Source organism: Cherax quadricarinatus, unplaced genomic scaffold (genome assembly GCF_038502225.1).
Source record: "Cherax quadricarinatus isolate ZL_2023a unplaced genomic scaffold, ASM3850222v1 Contig3, whole genome shotgun sequence".
In the NCBI taxonomy this organism is placed as follows: Eukaryota; Metazoa; Arthropoda; class Malacostraca; order Decapoda; family Parastacidae; genus Cherax; species Cherax quadricarinatus.
This window is the reverse complement of record NW_027195029.1, coordinates 839,731-860,526: the sequence shown is the minus strand read 5'-3', so window position 1 is coordinate 860,526 and position 20,796 is coordinate 839,731. Positions and strand designations below refer to the sequence as shown.

The 20,796-nt window shown below is 40.3% G+C and overlaps 1 protein-coding gene across 2 annotated transcripts in view; it reads left to right on the top strand.

The window, feature by feature from the left end:
- Positions 1 to 19,317, top strand: part of ArgRS (arginine--tRNA ligase-like protein) — a 33,148-nt gene extending 13,831 nt beyond the window's left edge. For both annotated transcript variants that reach the window (XM_070079687.1, XM_070079688.1), the window contains 9 exons: positions 1,731 to 1,851; positions 2,981 to 3,184; positions 4,178 to 4,300; positions 11,290 to 11,454; positions 11,976 to 12,093; positions 13,007 to 13,172; positions 15,046 to 15,152; positions 17,197 to 17,363; positions 19,067 to 19,317. In XM_070079687.1, the coding sequence (XP_069935788.1) occupies positions 1,731 to 1,851; positions 2,981 to 3,184; positions 4,178 to 4,300; positions 11,290 to 11,454; positions 11,976 to 12,093; positions 13,007 to 13,172; positions 15,046 to 15,152; positions 17,197 to 17,363; positions 19,067 to 19,237 (1,342 nt within the window). In that variant the 3' untranslated portion in view covers positions 19,238 to 19,317. The remainder of the gene's footprint in view (positions 1 to 1,730; positions 1,852 to 2,980; positions 3,185 to 4,177; positions 4,301 to 11,289; positions 11,455 to 11,975; positions 12,094 to 13,006; positions 13,173 to 15,045; positions 15,153 to 17,196; positions 17,364 to 19,066) is intronic.
- Positions 19,318 to 20,796: the final 1,479 nt, after the last annotated feature.

Genomic DNA, 20,796 nt, shown 5'->3' with positions numbered 1-20,796 from the left:
ATGGCCAGGCTCTGATGAGTTACTTTGAATAGTTACTCCTGTAAGTCATCAAAGGCAGCCAAACATGAATTCTGGAAGTGAGAAGTACAGTGCCTGCATTTTGAAGGATAGGTTGGGATGACTTGTGAATGGTGGCTCGTGGCTCAGTTGGAAGTGCACTTACCTCGCATACTGAGTGTCCGTGGTTCGATTTCTGGTACGGGTGGAAATGTTAGGGATGTTTCCTTACACCTGGAGCCCCAGTTAAGATAAGATAAGATTTGGTTCAGATTTTTAACCCCGGAGGGTTAGCCACTCAGGATAACCAAAGAAAGTCAGTGCGTCATCAAGGACTGTCTAACTTATTTCCATTGGGGTCCTCAATCTTGTCCCCCAGGATGCAACCCACACCAGTCGACTAACACCCAGGTACCTATTTGCTGCTAGGTGAACAGGACAACAGGTGTAAGGAAACGTGTCGAAATGTTTCCACCCGCCGGGAATCGAACCCGGGCCCTCCGTGTGTGAAGCGGGAGCTTTAGCCACCAGGCCACCCAAGTTCACCTAGCATTAAGTAGGTATCTGGGTGTTAGTCAACTGTTGCAGGTGGCATCCTGGAAGGTGGTAGTATACCTTAGATCAGAAATTGGTGAGCTTTTTTTGGGTATTACCCCAAAACAAATTTGTGTACAGAGAAATTACCCACTAGACTGAAAATTGTTTGTTTGAAAAAATATAACTTTCACAGTTTGCTTTGCTTATTAAATAATAAATTTTTCTGTGATTTTATTTACATTCATTGAGCCTTCATTACCCCTGAGATTTTCACTTTTACCCCATTTGGGGTAATTTACCCCAATTCCCCAACCTCTGCCTTATATACACCTGGGCTTTGAAATAAGCTGAGGTAGGATAACGGCTCTTAACCTGTCAAATTGATTTGTATAAAAACTAAAATACAGTAATAAAGTTATGAACAACTCTGTGAATGTAGGACTCTAAGCCATGACAAGCCAGTGGTAAAACCATCAGGCTAGTGTACTGTCCTGCTAGTTTTACCACTGGCTTACCATGGGTTTGAACCTCCATTTGGTGAGATAGGTGGGGACATTGCAGTTTGGAGAGTTATTTGAATTGTGTTCATATATTTCTGGCAAGATACCTTTTGAATGAGAGAGGGTGAATGTGTTCCCCACATTTGGTCACCCTATGTTGATAGAAGAATGTTACTGTGATAGAAAAATGTTACCCACATGGCATTGTATATGTGTCATTCCCATTATTGGGTTTGTAGCTGTTATTCAAAATTTATATTTAAAATAATTGATCATTTACAGTGATGCACATTTAATTCATAAAGAACAAAAAGGTACAGTACTGAAACAATACACGAATAGCTTGCACCTAGGAAAAAGCTTATGACGATGTTTTGGTCCGACTTGGACCATTAACTAGTCACACACTATACAGTGGACCCCCGCATAACGATATTATTTCAATCCAGAAGTCTGTTTGGGTGCCGTTATAGACCGAATTTGTTCCCATAAGAAAATTTGTGAATTAGATTAGTCCGTTTCAGACCCCTAAAAATACACCTACAAAAAGCACTTACAAAAATAAACTTACATAATTGGTCGAGTTGGGAGCTGATCGTTATGCGGGGGTCCACTGTATTTTGGATACCTGTTAAGCAGTATATGTCTCATAGAAAATTGTAATCATGATCTGGTTTTTATATTTTCCTTTTCCAGGTCCACCATTATTGGAGAGAGCCTAAGTCGCTTGCTTGAGTTTCTGGGTCATGACTTACTGAGACTGAACCATCTTGGTGACTGGGGTACACAGTTTGGTATGCTTATTGCTCACTTACAGGTATGTTTCCCCCTTTCCTTTTTTTTTTTTCTTTTAAACACTGGCTGTCTCCCACTGAGGTAGGGCAATCCAAAAAGAAGAGGAATCATATTCATCATCATTTATGGTATGAACCTTGGTAATAGATACCATCAAATTGGTTTAGAAAGACACATGAGCAGTCATTAGGACTCGCTTGCCCTGAGTTCAATCCCCACCCGTACTGTGGTTTGTTTACTAGGACATATTAGAAAATGTTTCGGTCCTGGGACTTTGATCACTTACAGGTCCCAGGACTAAAACTTTTTGTAATAAATATATCCTAGTATTTGCTCATGTGTCTTTCTAAACCAGTCATTACTTATTCAATCACTGTTTTGCCAGAAGTGTGATGGTATTGGTTCGGTTGGTCTTCTAAACTGAAACATACCCACCTCTCCTTCAGGGTAACTCACTGTTCTTCCCACCTCCAGGACTCAAGTCTGGCTAACCAGTTTCCCCAAATCTTATCATAAATGTTGCGTTGCTCACTCCTGCATCCACTAAATGATATTAAGTGGTATGGTAATGATTAAACATTCTTAAGAAGAGTGATGTTTGTGCACTTCTGGTAAGACATCTCCTGAGTGAGGGGTGAATGTATTTCTTCTTTTGGGTTTCCCTACCGTGGTGGGTAGTGACCAGTTTGGTAAAAAATTGATGTTATAAAAGTGTATAAAGGTGCTCCTCAATCTACAATGGAGTTACGTTCCAGTGAACCCATTGTAAGTCGTAGTAGTAATAGTAGTAGCAGTAGTAGTAGCAGTATTTGTTTTTGTTTATACTGCCTTTTCCCAATGTTACTTGTATGATTATTATTACATTTATCTGGAAGCACAAAATTTGTAAAGGTCATACAGTGCCTCGAGAATGAGAGGTAGTCAGGTTTACCTTGATTAATTTGATGGAGTACTCACATCGACTCCAGGCTGAGGGACTGATTACCTCAAACTCCTTCTGATCTTTTACCATTCTTCTCTGCATTGGACTGAGGAAGCCACTGGATGATGAATCATTTCCAAAATAAAGATATCCAGGAGGGTAGCTCCTGTTGTTTGGATCAAGAGACCTTCAGTATCAAGTAAATTACATGCAGCCTTTTGTTTTGCAGGACAACTTTCCAGATTTTGCCACAAAGTCTCCTCCGATCGCTGACCTCCAGGCCTTTTATAGGGAATCTAAAAAGAGGTTTGACGAAGATGGAGATTTTAAGAAGAGAGCGTATGAGGCCGTGGTAAAGCTGCAGGCGCATGATCCAGTACACATCAAAGGCTGGGAAGAGATATGCACTATTTCCAAGACAGAATTTCAAAAGGTGAGAAAAATTCTAGACCTGGAGTTTTGGAGGTTTGAAGTACAGTGGACCCCCGGTTAACGAACTTTTTTCATTCCAGTAGTATGTTCAGGTGCCAGTACTGACCGAATTTTTTCCCATAACGAATATTGTGAAGTAAATTAGTCCATTTCAGACCCCCAAACATACACGTACAAACGCACTTACATAAATACACTTACATAATTGGTCGCATTTGGAGGTGATCGTTAAGCGGGGGTCCACTGTACAATGTCTGCACTCTAAAAGTTCTTTAAAGTTTTTCCTGTGTTTCTTGGCTCCTGTGTGATTCCTTAAGCTTAAATTCAACATTTTCTGTTTCTCTGGCTAGTGCTTCCTTCCATATTTTAGATAGATTTGCCCCATTGAGCAGCTCTGATTCTTTGGTTTCACCTGTAGAGGAAGGGTGAGGATGTTACAGTTCAAGGGCCAGCTAAACTGTGTTGTCAGCATGCTTCTAGCAAGACAACAGTTGAATGAATGATTCTGAATGCGTTTCCTTTTTTCTCATGTCACCCTTTCTCATTGGGAGAAGGTTTGTGTGTTAAAAAAATGTACTACTGGTATATCTTTAAGTTTATAGTTTTGATGAGCTCTTGAGATTTTTTCTACTCTCGTAACCTGGCCATTGGCCAGGCTTATCTGGTGCTAGCTTGATCAACTAGGCTGTTGCTGCTGGAGGCCCACTGGCCCACATATCTATTGCGGCCTGGTTGATCTGGCACCTGCAATGAGGAAACATTGCCAGTTTCAACAAGGAAGCACTTTCAGTTGCAACAAGATGACGTCACACTAGGAATATTATGACTGATTTGGCAGACTTGAACAACAGTTGAGGTCATGGTTGAATACTTACACAGGTTTGGTCACCAAAACATAACACAGTGAACCATTGTTTTATTTTTGACTAGGTAGAGTATGAAAACTTTTGTTGAAATTTCTAACTACTTATTAATTGTTATTTTTTTATTTTAGGTATACGAGCGTCTTGGTGTCCGGATAATTGATAGAGGGGAGTCATTTTACCAGAGCCGCATGGAGGCTTTAGTAAAGGAATTAGATGATGCTGGCTTTTTAGAGGAAGATGATGGCCGTAAGGTTAGTTATTTAATACGATATTCTTCATCTGAAACAGTTTTTCGGTGGAGAGAGAGTGTAGTAAATATCAGTTGCCGTTTAAATTAATACCTTTGAGCCTGTTTGACTCACGAAATCATAATAACACGATTGCAAACAAACCGCGGAACAGGTGAGGTTTGAACCCATGGCAAGGGGGTTGTAAAACTCCAGGCCAGAGTGTAAGCCACTGGTCCAGTGGTTTATGCACAGGCCTGGAAGTTTAAGACTAACTCACCATGGCTTTAAACTCCACCCATTCTGTGGTAGCGGGCCTCATTTGTTCATGTAAATAATGTGGGTTTGTGGAAAAAAAATAGTTGCCCATAAATGTGCTACGATGATCAATGTAAGTTTCCCATTAGGACAGTAAAATGAATACAGTGGACCCCCGCATAGCGACCTTAATCCGTGCAAGAGGGCTGGCTGTTATGCGAAATGTTCGCTATGCGAATGAATTTTCCCCATAAGAAATAATGGAAATAAAATTAATCCGTGCAAGACACCCAAAAGTATGAAAAAAAATTTTTTTTACCACAAAAAAATGTTAATTTTAGTACACACAAACTGAAAAAGGCATGCACAATTACATGACACTTACTTTTATTGAAGATCTGGTGATGATTGATGGGATGGGAGGAGGGGAGAGAGAGTGTTAGTGTTTAGAAGGGGAATCCCCTTCCATTAGGACTTGAGGTAGCAAGTCCTTTTCTGGGGTTACTTCCCTTCTTCTTTTAATGCCACTAGGACCAGCTTCAGAGTCACTGGACTTCTTTCGCACAACATATCTGTCCATAGTGGCCTGTACCTCTCGTTCCTTTATGATTTGTCTAAAGTGGTTCACAACACTGTCATTGTAACAGTCACCAGCACGGCTTGCAATAGCTGTGTGAGGGTGATTTTCATCAAAAAAGGTTTGCACTTCAAGCCATTTTGCACACATTTCCTTAATCTTTGAAGTAGGCAATTCCTTCAATTTCTCTCTCCCCTCCTTTGAACCAGTTTCCCCAGGTCTGGCCTCTTGCTCTTGAAGTTGATCTATCAGCTCATCAGTGGTTAGTTCTTCATTGTCCTCCTCCACCAACTCTTCCACATCCTCCCCACTAACCTCCAACCCCAAGGACTTCCCCAATTCCACAATTGATTCCTCAACTGGCATAATCCTCTCAGGGTTAGCCTGAAACCCTTCAAAATCCCTTTTGTCTACACATTCTGGCCACAGTTTCTTCCAAGCAGAGTTCAAGGTTCTCTTAGTCACTCCCTCCCAAGCCTTACCTATAAGGTTTACACAATTGAGGATATTAAAGTGATCCTTCCAAAACTCTTTTAGAGTCAATCGAGTGTCTGTGGTCACTTCAAAGCACTTTTGAAACAGAGCTTTTGTGTACAGTTTCTTGAAGTTGGAAATGACCTGCTGGTCCATGGGCTGCAGGAGAGGAGTGGTATTAGGAGGCAAAAACTTCACCTTAATGAAGCTCATGTCCCCATAAAGTCGCTCTGCCACGTCTGTAGGATGACCAGGGGCATTGTCTAACACCAGGAGGCACTTAAGGTCTAATTTCTTTTCAGTTAGGTAATCTTTCACATTGGGGGCAAATGCATGGTGTAACCAGTTATAGAAAAATTCCCTAGTGACCCATGCCTTACTGTTTGCCCTCCACAGCACACACAAATTATCCTTGAGGACATTCTTTTGCCTGAACGCTCTGGGAGTTTCAGAGTGATACACTAATAAAGGCTTAACTTTGCAATCACCACTAGCATTGGCACACATCAACAAAGTAAGCCTGTCTTTCATAGGCTTATGTCCTGGGAGTGCCTTTTCCTCCTGAGTAATGTAGGTCCTGCTTGGCATTTTCTTCCAGAACAGGCCTGTTTCATCACAATTAAACACTTGTTCAGGTTTCAGTCCTTCAGTTTCTATGTACTCCTTGAATTCATGCACATATTTTTCAGCCGCTTTGTGGTCTGAACTGGCAGCCTCACCATGCCGTATCACACTATGGATGCCACTACGCTTCTTAAATCTCTCAAACCAACCTTTGCTGGCCTTAAATTCACTCACATCATCACTAGTTGCAGGCATTTTTTTAATTAAATCGTCATGCAACTTCCTAGCCTTTTCACATATGATCGCTTGAGAGATGCTATCTCCTGCTAGCTGTTTTTCATTTATCCACACCAATAAGAGTCTCTCAACATCTTCCATCACTTGCGATCTTTGTTTCGAAAACACAGTTAAACCTTTGGCAACAACAGCTTCCTTGATTGCCGTTTTCTTGCCCACAATAGAAGAGATGGTTGATTTTGGTTTCTTGTACAACCTGACCAGGTCGGTGATACGTACTCCACTTTCATACTTATCAATGATCTCTTTCTTTATTTCAATAGGAATCCTAACCCTTATTGCTGTAGGGTTGGAACTAGAAGCTTTCTTGGGGCCCATGGTCACTTATTTTCCAGAAACACCACCGAAAACACTGTAATAATACGAAATATTCCGAGTGTATGCTTGAATGTTACCGCGGAGGCTGGCTGGTAAACAATGGCACAGGCGGCACATGTGAGGCTGGCTGAGGGCGCACATTGGACGCGTCTCGGACGAAGGCCGCTGAGCGGGTTTTTGTCCACTATGCGGGGCAAAATTTTAGCGAACAAAGCGTCCGCTATGCGGATTGTCCGCTATGCAAGGCGTCCGCTATGCGGGGGTCCACTGTACTGTTTCTTCCATTGAGGTTTTTAATAACACTGTAACACCAGTATACATAATGGTAATAATATTTAGTAAATGGACACATGCAACCAATCTGACATTTTACCGTGGCAGTTTTTGCTGTCCAGAGCAAAACATTGCCACAATGAAATGTCACATTAATTTCATCTGTGTACATTTACCTAACACTGTAACACCACTTTGAGGTATTTTCAAGAAGCTTTTATTACTTTAGAGCAGCACGGCCCAACTGTCAGTCTTAATGACTCACGAAATCGTAATGACACGATTGCAAACAAACCATACCACGGGCGGGGATGGAACTCGCGGGTTCCATCCCTGCCCGTGGTATGGTTTGTCAGTCTTAAATACAGTGTTATACCATATTCAGGTCAGCCATCACTAATCTGGCATGTAGAGGTTCATTATTTCTTGTACCCTTATAAAAGTGCATTGCTCTAGACCTTTTAGCAGTTCACCTGTCAACTGAATTAACTTATCAGTAGAGACATTAGCCAAAATTAGTGGTGGATTAGTCATGGAATTGGATTACCGATGGCCAACCTGTATCAGGTAGCCTGTGCTCCCAAGTCAAAAATAGGAATAGCATATACGAACCCCAGACAGATAACACAGATACATTACTTTCATCCCAGGATGCTTGTATGACAATTCTTTGTGTTTTAAAATGGTAGAAAGCCTACCATCACATCCTTAATTAATATCAAATAAATTGTTGGAGTTGAGCCCCTGGTGTTTGGTTCAGGAGCAGTGTGAGCTACGTGTATTTACGAGTTGAACAGTCTTATCTTAAATAATAATAATACTTTATTTCAGCATGATACAATGTTTGTACAAAGGTGAATGATATTTAGGTGTACATTCAGAAAGCCCCTTAATATGCAGAGCATTTCAGACAAACTTACGACTAACTTAAGATTAATAAGGCAGTAACAATGAGTAATTTTATACATACAGTGGACCCCCGGTTAACGAACTTTTTTCATTCCAGTAGTATGTTCAGGTGCCAGTACTGACCGAATTTGTTCCCATAAGAAATATTGTGAAGTAGATTAGTCCATTTCAGACCCCCAAACATACACGTACAAACGCACTTACATAAATACACTTACATAATTGGTCGCATTTGGAGGTGATCGTTAAGCGGGGGTCCACTGTACAGTCACTTGGGTGAGTGTAAGTATAAATTTAGGAGTGGGGATAAGCCCATGCCATCGACAATAAATCACAAATATACCCAATGGAAATGCCTATTTTATGGTGAACAAGATGCCCCATTCTGATTGGGAAAAAAATAGTGTCTTTGATGCTGTAAAATACAGTAAGGCACTCTTGACTTTTTTGGGTTATCCTGGTGGGTAATTTATACTATATACGATAATTGTACTTATGGGTTCCTGTACCTAAATGAACTTGTTTTTAAATCAGTTTATTTTAAATAAGAAGTACTGAATTTTGACATATTATGCCTCGGTGGGAGACGACCGACTTGTTGAAAAAAAAAAAAAAATGGAGGATAAAGGTTTTAAGTGCTGTGGGCTTAAGCATTCAGCAGGCTTATGTGAGCATATTAGATCAAAATGATTGGAGATAATTTTTTATGGCTTGACATACTGTCGAAGTGTGAGCAAGGTACAGTGGACCCCCGGTTAACGATTTTAATCCGTGCAAGAGGGGTAATTGTTATGCGAAATAATCGTTATGTGAATGAATTTTCCCCATAAGAAATAATGGAAATAAAATTAATCCGTGCAAGACACCCAAAAGTATGAAAAAAAATTTTTTTTTACCACATGAAATATTAATTTTAATACACACAAACTGAAAAAGGCATGCACACTTACATGACACTTACTTTTATTGAAGATCTGGTGATGATTGATGGGATGGGAGGAGGGGAGAGCATTATCTTCTTACTGTTTAGAAGGGGAATCCCCTTCCATTAGGACTTGAGGTAGTAAGTCCTTTTCTGGGGTTACTTCCCTTCTTCTTTTAATGCCACTAGGGCCAGCTTCAGAGTCACTGGACTTCTTTCGCACAAGATATCTGTCCATAGTGGCCTGTACCTCTCGTTCCTTTATGACTTGCCTAAAGTGTTTCACAACATTGTCAGTGTAATAATCACCAGCACGGCTTGCAATAGCTGTGTGAGGGTGATTTTCATCCATGAAGGTTTGCACTTCAAGCCACTTTGCACAGATTTCCTTAATCTTTGTAGTAGGCAACTTCTTCAATTTCTCTCTCCCCTCCTCTGAACCAATTTCCCCAGGTCTGGCCTCTTGCTCTTGAAGTTGATCTATCAGCTCATCAGTGGTTAGTTCTTCATTGTCCTCCTCCACCAACTCTTCCACATCCTCCCCACTAACCTCCAACCCCAAGGACTTTCCCAATGCCACAATGGATTCCTCAACTGGCATAATCCTCTCAGGGTTAGCCTCAAACCCTTCAAAATCCCTTTTCTCTACACATTCTGGCCACAGTTTCTTCCAAGCAGAGTTCAAGGTCCTCTTAGTCACTTCCTCCCAAGCCTTACCTATAAGGTTTACACAATTGAGGATATTAAAGTGATCTCTCCAAAACTCTCTTAGAGTCAGTTCAGTTTCTGAGGTCATTACAAAGCACCTTTCAAACAGAGCTTTTGTGTACAGTTTCTTGAAGTTGGAAATAACCTGCTGGTCCATGGGCTGCAGGAGAGGAGTGGTATTAGGAGGCAAAAACTTCACCTTAATGAAGCTCATGTCCCCATAAAGTCGCTCTGCCACGTCTGTAGGATGACCAGGGGCATTGTCTAACACCAGGAGGCACTTAAGTTCTAATTTCTTTTCAGTTAGGTAATCTTTCACATTGGGGGCAAATGCATGGTGTAACCAGTTATAGAAAAATTCCCTAGTGACCCATGCCTTACTGTTTGCCCTCCACAGCACACACAAATTATCCTTGAGGACATTCTTTTGCCTGAACGCTCTGGGAGTTTCAGAGTGATACACTAATAAAGGCTTCACTTTGCAATCACCAGTAGCATTGGCACACATGAGAAGAGTAAGCCTGTCTTTCATAGGCTTATGTCCTGGGAGTGCCTTTTCCTCCTGAGTAATGTAGGTCCTGCTTGGCATTTTCTTCCAGAACAGGCCTGTTTCATCACAATTAAACACTTGTTCAGGTTTCAGTCCTTCACTTTCTATGTACTCCTTGAATTCCTGCACATATTTTTCAGCCGCTTTGTGGTCCGAACTGGCAGCCTCACCATGCCTTATCACACTATGGATGCCACTACGCTTCTTAAATCTCTCAAACCAACCTTTGCTGGCCTTAAATTCACTCACATCATCACTAGTTGCAGGCAGTTTTTTAATTAAATCGTCATGCAACTTCCTAGCCTTTTCACATATGATCGCTTGAGAGACGCTATCTCCTGCTATCTGTTTTTCATTTATCCACACCAATAAGAGTCTCTCAACATCTTCCATCACTTGCGATCTTTGTTTCGAAAACACAGTTAAACCTTTGGCAAGAACAGCTTCCTTGATTGTCTTTCTGGTGCCCACAATAGTAGCGATGGTTGATTGGGGTTTCTTGTACAGCTTGACTAGGTCGGCTATACGCACTCCACTTTCATACTTATCAATGATCTCTTTCTTCATTTCTATTGTAATTCTCACCCTTATTGGTGTAGGGTTGGCACTAGAAGCTTTCTTGGGGCCCATGGTCACTTATTTTCCCGAAACAGCACCGAAAACACTGTAATAATACGAAATATTCCGAGTGTATGCTTGGATGTTACCGCGGAGGCTGGCTGGTAAACAATGGGACGGGCGGCACATGTGAGGCTGGCTGAGGGCGCACATTGGACGCGTCTCGGACGAAAATCGTTGAGCGGGTTTTTAATCGGTATGCGCGGCAAAAATTTTGCGATTAAAGTAAGCGGTATGCGAAATAATCGCTATGTGATGCCATCGTTATGTGGGGGTCCACTGTACAACTTATGAAGGGATTCAGGGAACCTGATTAACCGGACTAGAGTCCCTAAGATGATAAGGACAGCTCCACTGAAGGAGGAGTGGGAATATTACTCTTCAGAGGATGATTTGAATTGGAACATTTAAGTATTTTTGATAAGACGGCTGTTGAATGAGAAATGATGAATGTGTTTCCTTTATTTTGGGTCATTCTACCTTAGTGGGAGACAGCTATGTTAAAAAGAAATTATCCAAATCTAAAAGTGCTAAATGTATTCCAGGTCATGTTTGCTGACGGTGCAGGCATACCATTAACGATTGTGAAATCTGACGGTGGATTTACATACGATACATCAGATATGGCATGCATCAAGAACAGAATAGAAGAAGAAAAGGGTGACTGGCTCATTTATGTTACCGATGCCGGTCAAGCTCAGCATTTTAAGGTAGAGTAATTTTAATTTTGGGGGGAAGGGGCTAGTAACCTCTTCTCCTATATCAATTATTAAATTTAAAAAGAAAAACTTTTGTTTTTCTTTTTAGGTCACCCTGCCTCAGTGGGATACAGCCACTGTGTAAAAAAAAGATTAACTTTATTATGAAATTGGCAATTTGTAAATTCCATACAGAAATAACCCGCACATAGGAGAAAGAAACTTACGACGATGTTTTGGTTAATGGACCATTAACTGGTTAATGGTCCAAAGTGGACCAAAACATTTTCATACTTTTCTTTCTCCTATGTGTGGATTATTTGTGTATGTTCCAGTCATGGTATTGTACCTTTTTTATTTATAGATCTGTGTGGTGAAAGTGTTGAATGATGATGAAAGTATTTTCCTTTTGGGGATTTTCTTTCTTTTTGGGTCACCCTGCCTCGGTGGGAGACGGCCGACTTGTTAAAAAAAAAAAAAAAAGGAGATCTATATAAATTGTTATTAATTATTAATTAATTTTTTTGCTGCAGAGCTTTTTAGCATGTGCTGTTAGAGCAGGAATTTACAACCCATCAGTGACACGTGTAGATCATGTTACATTTGGTGTTGTACTTGGAGAGGACAAGAAAAAATTCAAGACAAGATCTGGTGAGTATCATAAGGGACTGGCTTGCTTTCTGTATTGAATTAAAAGATGGTTTTTAGGTAAAATAATGTCTGCCAGACTTGAGTGCTGGAGGTGGGAAGTACACTCCCAGTACTCTGAAGGATGGTGGAGGTGGGAAGTACAGTGCTTGCACTCTGAAGGATGGTGGAGGTGGGAAGTACAGTGCCTGCACTCTGAAGGATGGTGAAGGTGGGAAGTACAGTGCTTGCACTCTGAAGGATGGTGAAGGTGGGAAGTACAGTGCTTGCACTCTGAAGGATGGTGGAGGTGGGAAGTACAGTGCCTGCACTCTGAAGGATGGTTAAGGTGGGAAGTACAGTACTTGCACTCTGAAGGATGGTGAAGGTGGGAAGTACAGTGCCTGCACTCTGAAGGATGGTGAAGGTGGGAAGTACAGTACTTGCACTCTGAAGGATGGTGAAGGTGGGAAGTACAGTGCCTGCACTCTGAAGGATGGTGAAGGTGGGAAGTACAGTGCCTGCACTCTGAAGGATGGTGAAGGTGGGAAGTACAGTGCCTGCACTCTGAAGGATGGTGAAGGTGGGAAGTACAGTGCCTGCACTCTGAAGGATGGTGGAGGTGAGAAGTACAGTGCTTGCACTCTGAAGGATGGTGAAGGTGGGAAGTACAGTGCCTGCACTCTGAAGGATGGTGAAGGTGGGAAGTACAGTGCCTGCACTCTGAAGGATGGTGAAGGTGGGAAGTACAGTGCCTGCACTCTGAAGGATGGTGAAGGTGGGAAGTACAGTGCCTGCACTAGGAAGGATGGGTGGAGATATATTGCAGTTTTTGAACCGTAGTATCAGAAAGCTTCTGGCAAAACAAACCCTACCTTGGTGGGAAACAGCTGATGTGTTAATAATAAAAAATAATAACTCGTGCTTTTTCTCATAGGTGACACTGTACGATTAGTTCAGCTTCTTGACGAGGGTCTCCAGCGATCAGAGGAGAAGCTCAAGGAGAAAGAGCGCCACAAAGAATTAACACCGGAGGAGTTTGTTAAAGCACGGGATGCTGTAGCCTATGGCTGTATCAAATATGCCGATCTCTGCCATGACAGGTACAGTAGTGAAGCAGCTTTCAAAATTTTAAATTACGTATTTGAATTTTGATGATGAATGACTATCACTGAATTGAACCACGGTCCATGCGTATAGAAGCCCCAGCGCTGTAGCCACTCAGTCACAAATGTTACGATAGGATGATTTTACACCCATTACTTCTGTAACTTGTTTATGTCAACTATTGGCTGTATCAACAGCATCACCTGTTGGTTGTATCAACAGCATCAACTGTTGGTTGTATCAACAGCATCAGCTGTTGGTTGTATCAACAGCATCAGCTGTTGGTTGTATCAGCAGCATCACCTGCTGGTTGTATCAACTGCATCAACTGTTGGTTGTATCAACAGCATCACCTGTTGGTTGTATCAACAGCATCAACTGTTGGTTGTATCAACAGCATCAGCTGTTGGTTGTATCAACAGCATCACCTGTCGGTTGTATCAGCAGCATCAGCTGTTGGTTGTATCAACTGCATCAACTGTTGGTTGTATCAGCAGCATCAACTGTTGGTTGTATCAACAGCATCACCTGTTGGTTGTATCAACAGCATCAACTGTTGGTTGTATCAACAGCATCAACTGTTGGTTGTATCAACAGCATCAACTGTTGGTTGTATCAACTGCCTCAACTGTTGGTTTTATCAACTGCATCAACTGTTGGTTGTATCAACAGCATCAACTGTTGGTTGTATCAACAGCATCAACTGTTGGTTGTATCAACAGCATCAACTGTTGGTTGTATCAACAGCATCAGCTGTTGGTTGTATCAACAGCATCAACTGTTGGTTGTATCAACTGCCTCAACTGTTGGTTTTATCAACTGCATCAACTGTTGGTTGTATCAACAGCATCAACTGTTGGTTGTATCAACAGCATCAGCTGTTGGTTGTATCAACAGCATCAACTGTTGGTTGTATCAACTGCCTCAACTGTTGGTTTTATCAACTGCATCAACTGTTGGTTGTATCAACAGCATCAACTGTTGGTTGTATCAACAGCATCAGCTGTTGGTTGTATCAACAGCATCAACTGTTGGTTGTATCAACAGCATCAACTGTTGGTTGTATCAACAGCATCAACTGTTGGTTGTATCAACTGCCTCAACTGTTGGTTGTATCAACAGCATCACCTGTTGGTTGTATTAACAGCATCAGTTGTTGGTTGTATCAACTGCATCAACTGTTGGTTGTATCAACAGCATCAACTGTTGGTTGTATCAACAGCATCAACTGTTGGTTGTATCAACAGCATCAACTGTTGGTTGTATCAACAGCATCAACTGTTGGCTGTATCAGCAGCATCAGCTGTTGGTTGTATCAACAGCATCACCTGTTGGTTGTATCAACAGCATCATCTGTTGGTTTTATCAACAGCATCACCTGTTGGTTGTATCAATAGCATCAGCTGTTGGTTGTATCAGCAGCATCATCTGTTGTTGTATCAGCAGCATCATCTGTTGGTTGTATCAGCAGCATCACCTGTTGGTTTTATCAACTGCTGGTTGCATCAGCATTACCAACTGTTACTTGTATCAACAGCATCAGCTGTTGGTTGTATCAACAGCATCATCTGTTGGTTGTATCAGCAGCATCACCTGTTGGTTTTATCAACTGCTGGTTGCATCAGCATTACCAACTGTTACTTGTATCAACAGCATCAACTGTTGGTTGTAAAAATCATAATATTGTATGCTCTGGTTGAGCAACAGTTTGGCTTGCTATATTCATGTACCATGATGTGATTCCCCATCCATTCTTTTACTTACCGAACTTAAATATACCTGTACTCGTGTATTGTAAGTTGGATGATTTTAAGCCGTATATGATAAATTTTATCATAATTTTATCCATTTTTTTTTCTTGTTTTTCAGGTCGCGAGACTACATATTCTCGTTTGACCGAATGTTGGATTTCCGTGGCAACACTGCGGCATATTTACTCTATGCTTTGACAAGGATACGCTCCATAGCCAGAACCGGTAAATCCTCTCTCGTACATCCTTTATGGTATAGTAAATCCTCATATACATTCTTTATGGTATAGTAAATCCTCTCTCATACATTCTTTATGGTATAGTAAATCCTCATATACATTCTTTATGGTATAGTAAATCCTCTCTCATACATTCTTTATGGTATAGTAAATCCTCTCTCATACATTCTTTATTGTATAGTAAATCCTCATATACATTCTTTATGGTATAGTAAATCCTCTCTCATACATTCTTTATGGCATAGTAAATCCTCTCTCATACATTCTTTATGGTATCAGTAAATCCTCATATACATTCTTTATGGTATCAGTAAATCCTCATATACATTCTTTATGGTATCAGTAAATCCTCATATACATTCTTTATGGTATAGTAAATCCTCATATACATTCTTTATGGTATCAGTAAATCCTCATTATGGTATAGTAAATCCTCATATACATTCTTTATGGTATAGTAAATCCTCATATACATTCTTTATGGTATAGTAAATCCTCATATACATTCTTTATGGTATAGTAAATCCTCATATACATTCTTTATGGTATCAGTAAATCCTCATATACATTCTTTATGTTATCAGTAAATCCTCATATACATTCTTTATGGTATAGTAAATCCTCATATACATTCTTTATGGTATCAGTAAATCCTCATATACATTCTTTATGGTATCAGTAAATCCTCATATACATTCTTTATGGTATCAGTAAATCCTCATATACATTCTTTATGGTATAGTAAATCCTCATATACATTCTTTATGGTATCAGTAAATCCTCATATACATTCTTTATGGTATCAGTAAATTCTCATATACATTCTTTATGGTATCAGTAAATCCTCATATACATTCTTTATGGTATAGTAAATCCTCATATACATTCTTTATGGTATCAGTAAATCCTCATATACATTCTTTATGGTATCAGTAAATCCTCATATACATTCTTTATGGTATCAGTAAATCCTCATATACATTCTTTATGGTATCAGTAAATCCTCATATACATTCTTTACGGTATCAGTAAATCCTCATATACATTCTTTATGGTATAGTAAATCCTCTCATATACATTCTTTATGGTATCAGTAAAGATACCACATGGTTACACTTGTCCTCTTCATCAGCTAGGTGGTATTGTATACCAGTAATGTATTGATGAATACTTTTTCTTGAGTAGAATAATAATATGCTGATAAAATTTAATATCAATAAAGGCACCTCCATTTCTGTTTATATATTGCTGAATTATATTTATTGGTAATTGTTGTTGCTGGTGTATTAGTATTGTATTAATATGTAAGTGCTAAATTTGTAAGGGCCATGCAGTGCCTGGTGAATTGAAATAGTTTGATCTGAGGGAATGGCAGCTCCACTTCCTTGGATCATGAGAGCTTCACTCATGTAGGCACCTCCCTTGAAGGGTCTGTGCATATATACTTGTGAATAGCTAAGGTGTAATGATCACTTGTCAGTGCTAAATAATAACACACATGGAGACACACACAAGAGGTTGATTGATGTGTATATTTCTGCCCCCTTCTGGGATCCATCTACTGAAGAGGACCCCAGAAAGGGGTCAGAATATACAATAAGACTGCTGTATCCGCATATCTGGTTTCCTCAGTTTCATTTATCCACTGTTTACTGTGGCCCCCCAAAAAATTAATTTTGACTAATAATGACACCAAAGGGCAAAAGTAGTGATGCTGACGATTCTTCAAAGCCTAAGAGAAGTCGTGAAGTGCTTCTCATCAGTGAAAGTGCTAATTCTCGACTTATTGTGTGTAATTTATCAATTAAACTTTACCATAGTTATGTATGTCTAACGAAAAAGTACTTAAATATAGGGTTCGCTGTTATCCACGATAGGTCTTGGAACACATCCCCCATAGATATGGGGGGACTACTGTATATGCAAATCAATCAGCCTCCTGTGTTTCTGCTTCCATGTAGGTTATTATTGAATATATATACTTGTATAAATGTTTTGATTATACCAACACTGAAAATTCATTTAACCAGCCGGTGTGAACAGAGAAGAGATTGTAGCCGAAGCTAAGAAGAAACCCATTGAGCTGGACCATGAGAAAGAATGGAAGTTAGCTCGTACAATTCTCAAACTTCCTGATGTTCTGGTTCGAATCACAGACGATCTGTATCTCCATCCTCTATGTGAATACCTTTACGAGGTGAGTCAAGCTCAGATTTTTTTTTTAATGCCACAGTAGGGCAACACAAAAAACGAGGAAGTACATTCATTATTTTTATAATGTTAATTGTATTATTTATGACTATTATTATATTCATGAGGAATCCCTAAACCCATAGGGGTCATGTATTATTATTACAATTAGAAGTAAGTGCTAAACCCACAAGGAAGGGTCATGTAGCACCCAGGGAATGGGAGGTAGTCAGGTGGGATTGAGGAAAGGGGGAACTAATCAAGTCCTTGGATGAATAGTCCTTCAGGAGTATAAAGGTACCAACATTGAATATCCTACAAGGAAGAGTAGGATTTTTGCTGCAGTGAAGGGGCTCTTGATCAGATGAATTGAATCTAAATACTTCCTCACCTTCTCCTTTTGGCCTCCTGAGTGGGGATATTTCCCATTTTGTGAAATCCATCTCCTAGACAGAAGGAAAAAAGAATCACTATTGGCCCTATTCTAACATGGCGGCTTGTGTTGGTAATTGCACTGGGGTAGTTAGGTCACTGTCTAATAGAAATAGGATCATTTTGGAGCATATTAATAAGCATCTTCAAAAAGTTTTGGAAATCATTCCGGTCACATATGGTAGAAATAGGGCATCAAGTAATAGCAACTCTGCATACAGTTGGGTAGACCTGTAGTTATATGTTTGTCTAGTGTTTTCCACTGTTGTATTGCATAATTGGAAATTTGAGTTGTTAATTGTATTTCATGTAAAATTCTTAAATAGTGTTTCTTGTGAATAAGTGGTTTAGAAAACCAACAAGTTGATAAATGAGACACTTGTGCATTATTATTATTATAATCAAGGGGGAAGCGCTAAACCCGGAGGATTATACAGCGCCTGGGGGGGGGGATGTGGAAGGCATTCAGGCTTAATTCGGGGAACTGGAGCACAGATCCAATTCCCTAAATCAAGAGCCCCTCACCAACATCAAGGAACCTTCCTTGAGGGGGACACTTGTGCAACATTTGGGTATCTTTATTCTGGGAACATTTTACCAGCTAGTGGCTTCTTTAGTCCATGCAGAGAAAGGTGGAAGATGAGGAGTTTGAGGTAATCAGTCCCTCAGCCTGGGGTTGATGTGTTCAGTCCCAGGTTGGTTTTCTAAACCAACTGTTCCGCCTCATCTGTCATCAGATGAGGTGGAACAGTGGCAAGCAGTCACTAGTGGACAAAACCACTAGTAGAAGTAGGCCGTGCCTATAGGATAGACAAGTTTTGAAGAATTCCCTGTCGTCTTGAATCGAGGTAAAGTGAGCCAAAAGATGAGATTAAGACACATGTGCAACATCTGGGTATCTTTATTGTAGACATTTCGCCATCCAGTGGCTTTATCAATACAAATTCCAGGACATAACTTGAAGACAGTAGAACTATGTACAGAAGATGAGGTAATCAGTCCCTCAACCTAGCAGTAGGTGCGAAGAGCACCATAGTCGTGGAATCTCCACGACTATGGTGCTGTTTGCACCTACCCAGATGTTGCACATGTGTCTTAATCTCATCTTGTCGGTATTATATACCATTCGTACACAACGAGCCAAAAGATGAAACTGTCTTACCAGAGGCATGTTGTCATCACAGTTCAGGGGACCCTCTGAACTGCAACATCTTCACCCCTCCTATGTACACATATAGAATATTCTGATAAGTGATATAAATAATTTTGTTTTCCCAGGTTTCAACGGTGTTTACAGAGTTCTACGACAACTGCTATTGTATTGAAAAGGATGAGACAGGAAAGATTGTCAAAATAAATCATTGCCGCCTGATGCTGTGCGAGGCCACTGCTCAAGTCATGGAGAAGTGCTTTGCCATTCTTGGTATTGAAACTGTGGACAAAATGTAATCATGTATGGCAATAGTTTTTGCTAATTATTGTATTCATACAAAAAAATATTAAACTTGCATGAGGTTTCCTCAAAATAATTTTATATTTAAACCTTCATAGATAGCTTTTATAAAAGAGAAAAGATAAGACACTACGGTAGATGTCCAATTTTGTCAATAGACATTATTATAATCATGGGTGAGCGCTAAACCCACAGGGATTATAGTGCCGGTGTGGAGGGTATTCAGGCTTAATTCAGGGAACTGGAGTACAGATCCAATCCCTGGATCAAGAGCCCCTCACCAGCATCAAGGAACCTCCCTTGAGGGGAGCTGTCTTGACAAAAATGTGCAGACATCAAAATTCAAAAATTATTCAGAAAAGATGGGTAAGTAGATTGCATTTCTTTTGCCACTCGCCTGCCTTGGTGGGAGACAGCCAGCATGATAAAAAAAATGTATATTTATTTCAAGAAAAATAAGTCGTCCCTCAAATTACGATATTAATGTTCTAGATGTATCATACCTCCAAACTATGGTAACTCAAACCCCAGAACACACGGTTTTACAGTAAATGGTTGCAAGACCCTGGAAGTACAACTTTTACTGTAGCTTAGACAGTCAGTTATTATTATTATTATAATCAAAAAGAATTATTATTATTATAATCAAGGGGAAGCACTAAACCCATAGGATTATACAGTGCTTGGGGGAGGGATGGAAGGTATTCAGGTTTAACTCGGGGAACTGGAGCACAGATCCAGTTCCCTAGAATCAAAAAGAAGCGCTAAGCCACAAGGACTATACAGGACAATCAGTTATAACGTTTATTATACTCATGGGGGAGCACTGAAGTTATAACTTGTAAACACTGTATATACCTTCATCTGCTTCTCTCTTATCCAGTCCTTCCATTTCTATGATCATTTCTTTGCTTTTTTTTTCCCAATAGCTTAAATTTGTCACCCACTTTAAGTAATGAAGACTGCAAAAACACTCAGAATAACCTCAAACTAAAGAGTAAACAAATGAACTAGCACAAACTGCTATTGGCCGAGATGCTACCATAGACATTCAGCCTCATTGCTGACTGGCTACTAAGCCATCCTCATACCCCCACTCCTATCAAGTCAGACACTGTCAAAAAGGCGAGCCAAGACCAACCCACACAAGAACTGATTACTATTGGTTCAATGCTGGTTGGCTGTGGGCCACCTGTCTCAGTGCTATATGACCCTTGTGGGTTTTGCACTTGGTTTTGATGATAATAATGGAGGGCCAGCCAAGTGTGCTAACCATAATAGTAATGTGTTAATACTTCAAAGAAAAGATGTATATGTACCCAGTTGTGTTGCCACTAACAACTCAAATTACCCTGAGAGTAAATCTTAACTCCAGGGACCAATGTACTCATGGGGGAGCACTAAACCCATAAGATTATGCAGTGCCTGTGGGGACGGGGGGGTTAATGGAAGGCATTCAGGTTCAATTTAGGGAACTGAAGCACAGATCCAGTTCCCTAAATTAAGAGCCCCTCACCAGACCCTGGTAATGAGAAATATTACAAGGAAGCACCAA